Raw genomic sequence first — 11237 nt, 5'->3', positions numbered from 1 at the left:
AAAAAAAAAAAACCAAGAATGAGACCAAACAAAATTAATTTGGGGGACCTGCAGCACTGGAGGAGGGAATAGTATGCTTGCTGAATTTAAAAAGCTAAAAGCGTATTTACAGAAGTAAAAGCAGAATAGAACTATTATAAAATAGAATATTTAAGTCCCTTTCTCTAGAAAGAAAGCTTGTGCTACAGGACATGTGTAGACACTGGCCTGGCTAGCTGGGGCATGAGGGTGCTTCAGTGCAGGGGCTACCTGCTGGCTAGCCCTGCACTGGAGCACCCTCATGCCCCAGCCAGCCCCTCCACAGCACACTGTGCCTGGTAGAAGCAGCCCTGGTCTGACAGGCTGACCCCCCAGACCCATTGCCAGCTGGGGCTGCTCCAACCTGCTCATTCAAATGCAGCACCCAGGAGCAATAAACTGTGGCACAATATGTGCTGGAGTTTATTACTTAGAATTAATTTCAGGAGTAGATGGGCTCACTCAAAGCTTTCTTCTCCCACCCTTTTAAAAGCAGTTAAGAGCTTCATTATAGCTATAATACTATTACTAATACAGAAGTAATACTATTACTTCTTAGAAGCCAAATACTAAAATGTAAATCTCACTGATTTAACTAAATACAGATTAAAGATTGTTTGGGTTTAATAATCTGGGGCTAAAATCAACACACCTTTTTCTTTGTATGTGGAATGTACAAAGTACCCTCAATTTACTGTATTTAACAAGCACTGCTAGGACTGTATGACTTAGGCTGAATTACAAAAATATAATAAAAACACAGACTAATCAATCTGTATTAGTTATTTAGCTTTACTGCACCTTACCTTGTGTCAGTTTAAAAAGCTTCACAGCTATTCGATGTTGAGCCTGAATGAGCTCTAAATGTAAATCCATCACAAAGTGATTTCCTGTGGCTGCTTTATCACTGTCATGTGCTAAAGCATCACGTAGATTTTGACCATTTGGAACCATCTGATCAAAGAATAGTAGTAATTAAGTAAACCTTGATTTCCATCAAATATTTTAGTACATTTATTTTTAAAATTATTAGATTGTTCAGTATGTTAAAGAATTTTCAGAAACTTGTCATCAAAGTATAGAAGACTACATCATACTAAGAAATTAAATTTTCTTTGTAAGTCAAAAACAAAATTAAAAATTAATCATAATACACAGATACAGGTAAGAACCATATAATATGTTTTCTGACTCTTACAATCAAAGAAAAAAAGTCACAAAAATACATTACAAAAATCAAAAGCAAAATAGCGATATCAGAATTTATTGACTAATACGTGCTATCTACACTAGGGAAATCATCATTTTCTACCCTTTTCAGGTGGAAAGGGTGAAGAATACACATTAGGAGAAATTCAAAGAGTGAACACAACTAAAATTTCTAACATTATTCATATATTTTGCTCTAATATATACTTTTGACACCTTACCTTTGTACAACAGTGATCATATATTGATTTTCCATCCGGTGAAAGGGTCATTAGGCGAGACATGTTCATTCCATTAATTGCTTTTTCAAGACTTTCATAAGCAAAATGCAACTGTTCTGCAGGACTTTTCTGAAATGAATTTATATACAATCAACTTATAGTAGTAATGAAAGCTACAGTATAGGGTATAAAGGCCAGAGAGCTGTCATTACTGGTCGTTATTAAGACACTCGTGTCCCCTGGATAGAAACTATTCTTCTTTTACAGGCTAATTTTAAAGACTTAAAGTTCAACCATTTTTAGTGAAGGATAAATATGTATATTCAGAAACAAAACTCAAAAAACCAAGAACACAAGTGAAGAAAAAAATTCTGAAATTTCTAAAAATATTCACTTAAAAGGAAAGTTTTTCTAGATAAGTTTACAATGGAGAAGTCTCAGCCTCATGCACAGCATTTCCTACAAAAAGTTTTACAAACATCCATCCAAAAACTTAAGAAATTATAAAGGTTCCAAGGGCAAGCACATTAAAATTTTGGATATTCCAAAATTAAGGTGCATATGCACCCTATGGCCACGTCCAGATGAGCACAGATGTTTGGTTCCCCAGCACTGGAGGAGGGAATAGTATGCAGGGACAAGTACTAGCAGCAGCACACCTTGCACCCAGAGAACATGTTTGGTTTGGTGTGCGGCAAGTTATCCTGGCGGTGGTAGGGGAGGCTGGGGCCAGCAGCCTTGCCTGTGGTCCTGGGGTCCTCCCCAGCCTGCAGCAATGGTAATCCTGCCAGGCAAAGCCTGGCTGGCAGCCGCAGCACAGCTCCGGACGGCCCAGCTCTGCTTTCCAGCAGTGTGTGCTGCCTGTGCCTGCTTTGTTCCATTCTTTTTTCCCCGTGGGTTTTTTTGACCCCTGGATATCCCTGCGGGAAACCCCCCCCAAAGAGAGAGCAGCACACGCACAGGCAGCAAACCCTTGAAGCACAGAGAACACCTGATTGTGCGGTATGTAGTGCAAGTGTTTGCAGCATCACATAGCTGCGCTCATCTGGACATGCCATATGTGTCTGTACATTAAAACAGCCTCTAAAACTACCTCATGAGATAGTGTTTCTCAAAGACCACAGTATAATAAAATACAGCTTTTTTTCCTATGGTGATTTGTACTGAAAGCCCCATGTTCCATTTACACAGATTTAATGTTTCAATGAAACTTCCTAGTTCTGTTTTAAATAAATATATAAATAATATCTTTTAAACAAATCTAGCATTTAAGCATATGTAAAACATGCAAATGAGACACAGCTTCACTGAAGTCTTTACTTTATTTAGTGTACACTAGGGCAGTGCGAAGCTTTGGTTGTTGATTCAATTCAGAGGAGATTCAGGCTGATTCAGCGGCTGAATCTCCAAATGCAAATCAAATTGGGAGCCCAATAAAAAGGTCCGAATTAATTCAAAGCCTACAAAATCGATTCAGATTCAGAAAAGCTTTGGATTCAGGTAGTCCCCGCTCACTGCCGCAGGGAGCTGGACCCGGGCTCTGTGCCGGTAAGTATGGTGGAGACTATGGCCAGGTCCCATCCCCTGCCTGCCCCCCAGCCCTCCTGAGCGTCCCCCAATCCCTACCCCGCTCTCTCAACCCTGTCAATGGCTGCCCCACCCAGCCCAAGTGTACCAACACTTAAGCAAAACAAAAAAAAAAAACCCTCCACGCTCACCAGCTGCAGTGGATGTCAGGGCCTCTAGGTGCTCTTGGCAGAGCCCCCCCATGCAGCATGGGGCAGTGGGGGCAGCAGGGATTGCCCTCCCTCCCCTCCCCTCCCCCCCAGCAAGAGGTTTTTTGTTTGTTTTTAAGTGTCAGGACACTGGGGCGAGGTAGGGCAGCCATTGACGGGGCTGGGAGAGCAGGCAGGGATTGGGACCTGTTTGATTCAGAGATTCGGCTGATTCAGCGGTGGCTGAATCCCCAAATCAGATTCGGCCAAATCAATTTCAGACAGTGATTCAAATCACCGAATCGAATCACTGTCCCCATATTAGCCAAACCCAAATCCAAAGCAAATACTAGCTGCTTTGCACAGGCCTAGAGTGCACCATGTAAAAACCAATATATTCTGAAAGTGCAGTTGTACATTTTATATCTGTGGTATATTGGTCTTCACACAGTGTACTCTAAACAAAGCAAATGCTCCAGTGAAGTTGTCTCATTTGCACATGGCTTACATATGTTTAAATGATCATTTAAGTTCATTACAGAGGGTCTCACTAAATGAAGCAAAGTTTTTCTAATAGCTATTCTATCAAATCATGTTTGTTAGATTTGTTAAAGACCCCAAAAGAATCCTGTTATTAACCCTTTTCAACATTGTAAGGCTAGTCCCATCCATCACACTACTACATGCAAAAATCAGTTGCATATGAAAAAGCACCCAAAGCATGGTTTGCAAATCCATCCAGAATGCTAATGCCTGCTTTGACTACAGCACAAAAAAAAAAAAAATAGTGGAGAAAGCAGAAACATGCTATAAAGGAAAAACTAGATTTAGCATAAAATACATTCATATCACAGGAGACTATAAAAGGTCAGAAAGGGCTAAATTTCCTGGGTTTCCATATGAAGATTTAAGAAATATGTTTGCACTGATGCAACTGTACAAAAACAATTCAACTTCAAAAAACTAAAATGCTAAATTTTAAAAGGATGTTTACAAAGTGGAAAAACATTTAAGAAAATGCTTTTCACAAATATTATGCCAATAGCAAAGGAATATATTTTACCTTCAATATTTCAGGAATGTCAAAGATTTGAGTTTCTATCAGTAATTCTGATTCATTTCTTTCTCCTTTTGTATAAGAAAAAATAGAGATGAAAATCAACTATACTGAATTAATAACACCAGTATTGCTTAAATAATATATGAGTAACCGAAGACTTTGGCAACCACATACAGTTATTTTGTACTGGCCTTGAGAAATAATTGCATTGTTTCAATTATTGTGCAACTTTTTATGGTACTAACCCAAGAGATAAAGATAAAGATGGACAATTACCTTTAGAATTATGCTTTGGCAAATAAAAATATGTCAGTTTAAATGTGCATCATTTTTCAAACTAGATAATGCCAGGCAAAGTGTATGAACATAAGGAATCATATAAGGCTAGAAAAAAGACATTGCCCAATGAAGCAGAGCAGCTGTGCTGGGATGTGCTGGCACAGCTGACTTGTTTCATTTGGCAAAACACACGTCATCTGTTGTCCTGCCTGTTGATCTTGTGGGACAACAGGTGACATGAGCCACGTTTCCAGAGATGCGGCCCTAGAAATCCCATGGAACATCTCAGGAAGTGGGAAAAGCTGAACAGTGAACAGGCACTCCAAGGGCTTAAGGGGCTCAATCCTGCGCAGAAAATCCTGAAGTACAGAGGACCAAGCTCCTTAAACCCAGATAGACAGCTCCTACCCAGGGTGGCTACAGAATGGTCACAGATCTGGGTTGCTCACACTCCCATCATAAAGTAAATAAGATTTCCACTGCAATAAAGTGGCACAAATTATTACTATCTTTTGTCACAGCCACAAACTTGGGCATTTGTGGTGTGACAAAGGATCTGGACATCTATTTGATTTTGCTTTGTGAAAAATATTTATGGTGGCACAAAGGTCATGAAAAGTGATATCTGTTTCTACCCTTAGTTCACAGTCTTACTGTAATATTTATAGCAGTGTTAGAGGGATGTCATAACCATGAAGGTCCACAGTGACCTGTACAAGACTGCTTTGCATTCAAAAACTTACCTAAGCTCATCCCAAATATACAGTTGGTCCAATGAAAGATATCACCCAAAAAAATCCCTGCCTCTAATATTTATATTTATTTTTCATTCTTGAAAGCAAATTTTATCTGATTCACCATCAGATTTTTAAGTAATTTATACAGGTATTTCAAAAATATCCGAATTAAGATAATTTTTATAAAACAGTAATTTTCCATTAAAAGGTATTGGTATTTCGATTTGTGGCCTAAGTGGTAAACTAATATTCAAGATCTTAACTGTTTCCAAAAGAAGAGGAAATCAGCAAGAGACAGAAATTTCTTTAACGTAAACTTGTTTTATTATAAAGAATGTACACAGAATCCTGTTCCCCAACAAAAGAAAGCCATTCCTTTTCCTTACAGATCCAAGCTCCTTTCCAATCACCTATATGTCCAAAAAGCCTCCCTCTCTCGCTGCTCATTCATTTGCTATATGTTCTGTTTTTTGGCTGCTTTTCTCTGGCATCCTGCTATCTCTGATCACAAAATGGCATATCTACATCCAATAATATCAAGCAAAACCCCTCAGCTCACAAAGGCCTGTTTCTAACCAAACTTGCATAAGGCCTGCATTATGGTTTGTTTCTCTTATTGTTTTAGCTATCTTATTTGAAAAAGCAGAATAACCTTTTTCTTACATTTACCCTGAAAGCAGAATGGTTTTAACTGCTAGAAGCCTCAATAAAGTTTCACCCAACTTTCATCACTGCAGTGTGATTTTCATCAAATTAAGAAAAAATGTTTTTCCAAAGCACTAACACATTCTATGGTTTATGGTTTAGCACTATATGCTATTTCAAAGGAATAATAGAGTAGCATTATTTCCTAATATTATTAATGTTCACAATTGTTCTATTAGGGCATGTATTTTAAACACATTCAGTGAAAATTTCTCCTTACTGAAGTTAATGATAACATTTCTACTTATGGAGCTAGGATTTAATTCACTGAGTCTCTTAACTCTGCTTTATGATTCTTGTAGAATAAGAATGAAAAATAAGATTCATAGCTTGAAATCCTATGGCCAGAATACTGGAGACCAGTTTAAAACCCGATTTAAAAGAAAAATGGTTAGAAAGTGTATTGCATATTTATTATCTGCTTCCATTAATACTCCCATTATCTCATTAAATACTTTACCATTTTTTTTCCCAGATTTATTTGCACAATCAGCTATGTTTTCCAATATTGCAGACAGACGTAATGTAACCTCTGCTAGCATCGCATTAGTGTCTCCTATGTTACTGTTCTGAATTACTTCATTTATTATCCAATGGATATGAATCCACTGAAGAGAACACACATAAAAAAGAACCGTAAATCAGTATGAAAACCCTAATCTGAAAGTATTCATACTTATATATTCCTAAAATAGTTAAGAGGTGAGGGGTTGTACTCAGAAATGTTTAAAAATGCATGCAGAACTGTTCCCGGTTAATGAACTATAACTCTATTTGGCACTAGTGTAAATGGGAGCAAGAGAGAATAAAGGTTCCTTGAATCTCCTGTCCCATGTAATTGAGAAATTATAAAATTTTAGACCACAGAGTAGTATTAATTTATCATTTATGTGATACAACTGTCTTTTGGTGTTCTAAAGTACAACATTGAGCCCTTTTGCTGTTCCTTCATTCCTCATCCAGTTCGTGAAATCATAAGCTGCTTCTTCTTTTCTTTCTTTTTGATTTTGTAACTGTTCCCCACTGGACAACATGGTGCATATCACCAGGGCAAGCTCAGCGGAAAATTCCATCAAGGACACAGAATTTGGACACAAAACCATCATAAACTGCCATGCGCACAAGTCATGGAAGCACGATGTCCAGTTTTAGTTGTGACCCTGAGTGAGTCTTACACAACCTGACAAACCTCCTTTACTAAGCTACTTATGCCAGGTATAAGAGATGGAATTGTGTAAAAGAGGCCTATATAATCCCCAATCCCAGCTTGAAGAAAATTTGCCTACCCCAGGCACAGCAGAAAGTAACTATATAAAGCTGCTTTTTAAGGATGCTCTCACTAAAGTTGCCATGGGGATATGCCAGGACACAACCACAGCAGGCAATGCTGTAGAGATTGCAGGCCCTACTGCTGACTGTAAGACATCCCAGTAATTTATAAAGAACCCCCGGAGCCTACATTACACTGAGAGCTTTTCCAGTCTCAGGAGTATCCAGAGATACAAATGGTTCACAAGTGGTTTTAAATGATCTTTTCCTTTCAAATCTCTGCCCTTGCACTGCCAGCTTGCCGCTATTTTCATGCTTTGTGTTTGGGAGACTTCCCTGAATTATACAGCTTTTCCCTTAGCAGAGAAATGGAACAAAACTATTTTGTTGTCTATTTTAAAGGCATTATGGGATGACAGGGTTTTTCTCTCCCCCATAAGAACATTTCCTACAAATGTTTTTATCCAAATTCAGCACACAACTCCCTTTTGCAACTACTGAGGATTTAGGCATGTTTATCAAAAAGGAAATGTACTACTTAGACTTCAGAAATACATTTTATCTTAGGTTAACCATAATAGAATGCATTTACATGAAAGGAAACATGATATGAAAAAGGAATACTTTATAAGCTTTGTATTTGTGGATGTATTTTAAGTAGTCACTTCCACTTGTCTGGATCCGCTGAACTCCTACTTTGCACTTCTGCCACAAAAACATTATTACATCGACAAGTATTTCTCTATCTGGTTGGAAATTCTGGGGAAAAAAAAAAAAAGAGACAGAAGCTCCAAAAACACATGCTAGCAAAATATGTTAATACAATAAGTAAACCAGTGTATATTTTGTCACAGTTTATATTTTTATAAAGGATACGACCAACATGAATTGTAGTGAATTTTAAAAACGTATATATTTTAAAAATCAGTTTAATTAGGACACATGACCTTTACCCTCCCTGCCATGTGTTTCCCTAAAAGTAATACACTAAAAGGAATTGGATTTCTGACCTTGATTATCAGAAAGCTATAGTAAACTCACTAGGTGTCCAAAATGGACTTAATACATATTAAATAATTTTAGTAGTAGAAGTAGCTTAACTACACAGCACCAATCATAATAAAGAGTAAATAAAAACAAATAAAAATAAATCCTGGATATATTCATTACAGTTCATGCAAGTTCAGTAATTTCATTTAGGGTTGGGATGGGGGGTTGTCTTTAACATTTTGCCAACACAATCACTTTCTCCAATCTGGAATTGCATAAAGCAATTCAATATTAAGTTCTTCATTCAGAAAAAGTCTCCACAGTTATATTATACCTGTTTAGATGTGCATACACAGGAAAGCACTGTTGTTGCCAAAATGACAAGATCATCAGTAGACTCTCCAGGCTTTAAGGATCCTTCTACAAGTCAACCATACAGAAAAAGAAGAAAAAGTAAAACAAGAAGTAAAAGCAAAAAAATATCACCAATTATACACTTCATAAAAGCATAATGACTTCAATGGATCTATACCAATTTGTTTCAGATGGCAATATAACACAGTAAATATAATGGAAAAGCACATTCCCTCCACACCTTCTCTGAAAAACACACATTACCATTTTGTAAATGAAAATGTTTTCAAGATTCAATTTTGTGGATGACAGAAGAGATTTCTATGACAGTGCCATTTAACAAGTTCTTTTTGTTTAAATGACAAGAAATTTCAGATATGTAAGCCACATTAAAGGGCAAAATAAAGTCACGTATCTTTGCATCCATGTGCCTTTTTTGGAAAACTGCCTGGAAATATTAATCAGACTGTCTTACGTTTAAGGGAAATGACCGTATGTCAAGTTTTGACAAGTAAAAGGAAATATGACACAGTTCAGTACACTGTAATTTCTCAATTCCTGGCTATTGTGGCAGACAAATGTAAATTAAATAACTTTTCCATAGCAAAAAACACAGCTTATTGCTGAAAAATAAAGCTGAAATGCAATTAAACTACCAGCTGTAAACACACACCTCGAAGTGCAGTTGTTTTTCTTCCAGAATTACGAGACATTGCAACTTCCCTGATATTTTCCTGAACAGAAAGACCATGTTTAGATCTTCTGGCAGACACTACTGGTTGCATCGCAATAAGAAGTCTGAGTTCCACTTCTGCCTTCTTCCATACTGGATCATCTTGATCCTACCAAATTTACACAGAAAAAAAGCAATGCAAGTTTCCCCACTAATTTTCAAAACAGAAAAGCATGTTAATACCTTCATTTGTTCTGTACCATGTATTTGGATTACCTGAAGAAAACTAACAACCAGTCCAATAGTGGAATCAAATGCATCCCACTCTTCATAGCTAAAAGCTAACTTTATAAATTGTACAGCAGCGTCTCCAGACACACCATTTTTCCCTACAGAGGTGGCAAAAGAAAATATGTTTTTATTTTTAAAAAATAAACAACATAGCAAACAACAAACAACATAACAAATAGGCTACAAAACTAGCCAAAGCAGATGCTTTAGGGGGGAAGCAATGAAGTGGGTATACATCGTAGAGTGATCTATCCCCGATCATTATCCTCCCTGGCATCCATCATTATTGATTTAGAGATGCCAGAGGATAAATCTCTGACCATTTTGTTTTATTGCTATTAATAAATCTATCATCCATGCATTTGTCTTAGGAAACTTTGGGTGTGTCTACACATGCGACAGACTGAGCAGTTATTGCTATGCAATCCTGGCATGAGTCATTTCCAACGCTACAGCGCAGGAGCATCAGCATCACGGTTCGTGCCTGCCGACACTATGTCGCCGTAGCTCATTGCTATGGCAACACAGCATTTCATGTAGACACATCCTTTCAATCCAAAATGGACTGCAATGCCTAAACTTGGGTACCTACTACATATTGTGTTGGCTGGAGTATAAGGCCAAACTGAAGTTCTTTTTTGGAACATAGAGGTGCCTATACACGTGCTCCAACATACTCTAATTAGAACATGTCAGAGAGTCTGCTGGAACGGTCTAACTAGAATGCACCAGAACAGTGCAGCATCACACATATTCAGTGTCCCGTGTTTCAAAAAGGTGGCAGGGGTGCTTTAACAAAAACTCATTGAGTGAGCTTTAAAGTGCCCCATGGCCATTTTGAAACATGGGACGCTGAATATATGTGATGCTGCAGTGTTTTAATTTGGGCAGCTCTCCTGGAGCCGGTCTAATTAAAACACCCCCAAACCCCACCCCAGAGCATGTGCATAAATACACTATGGGCATGTCCCCATGAGTGCACACACGCAGTTTGCGGCACCGCAGACCTCTCTGTGGCCCTGCAAACCACATGTGCTGTGTTCACCAGTCTGCAGCGTGGTGGGGCTTTTTTGACACTGGGGGATCCCAGTGTCAAATAAAAACACACACCAAAAAAACCCAAAAAAAACAAGGTAGCTCCTGTGGCAGCAGCTTGAACCACCCAAAGCCAGCCAGAACCAGCTAGAGCCATGCTCCAGCTCCTGTCCAAACTCCGCATGCTGGAGCCCCAGGAGGCCCCCCAAGACCGCTAGCCCCAGCCTCTCCTACCCCACCTGTGGTAGCTTGCTACACATCAGAGCACCTGTGCACAGGTGTTCCCTGGGGACAACCAGCAATGTGCCTCTGCTAGTTGTCCCCAGAGATCGCACATTCTCACTCATGGGAACATGCCCCATGTCTAAATACAACCTCAGTCATTTTTAGGCACCTCTAAACACAAATCAGATTAGCTATTATTTCTAGCAACTTCACTTGTATGGCTGGGGGCCTCTGTGGCCAGCCCTATGAGGAGAGGCTGAGGGACCTGAATCTCTTCAGTTTCCGCAAGAGGAGACTGAGGGGGGGGGGATCTTGTGGCTGCCTACAACCTTATCAGGGGCCACCAGCAGGGACTCAGGAAAAGTCTGTTCACCAGGGCCCCGCTTGGAGTCACCAGGAACAATGGCCACAAGCTGAGGGAGGATAGGTTTAGGTTAGATATTAGAAAGAACTACT

The 11237-nt window shown here is 38.8% G+C and overlaps 1 protein-coding gene across 7 annotated transcripts in view; it reads right to left on the bottom strand.

Moving 5' to 3' along the window:
* CFAP54 (cilia and flagella associated protein 54) overlaps positions 1-11237 on the bottom strand; it is a 221250-nt gene that overhangs the window by 177953 nt on the left and 32060 nt on the right. For all 7 annotated transcript variants that reach the window (XM_019545081.1, XM_019545083.1, XM_019545088.1 and 4 more), the window contains exons 10-17: positions 9507-9619; positions 9231-9399; positions 8538-8623; positions 7838-7972; positions 6405-6552; positions 4227-4291; positions 1449-1577; positions 825-972 (exon numbers count right to left, since the gene is read on the bottom strand). In XM_019545081.1, coding sequence (XP_019400626.1) covers positions 825-972; positions 1449-1577; positions 4227-4291; positions 6405-6552; positions 7838-7972; positions 8538-8623; positions 9231-9399; positions 9507-9619 — 993 coding nt within the window. The remainder of the gene's footprint in view (positions 1-824; positions 973-1448; positions 1578-4226; positions 4292-6404; positions 6553-7837; positions 7973-8537; positions 8624-9230; positions 9400-9506; positions 9620-11237) is intronic.

Source organism: Crocodylus porosus, unplaced genomic scaffold (assembly GCF_001723895.1).
Source record: "Crocodylus porosus isolate Cpor-Errol unplaced genomic scaffold, CroPor_comp1, whole genome shotgun sequence".
Lineage (NCBI taxonomy): Eukaryota > Metazoa > Chordata > Crocodylia > Crocodylidae > Crocodylus > Crocodylus porosus.
Note: the sequence above shows the minus strand (reverse complement) of the source record. Positions and strands in the feature narration are given on the sequence as shown.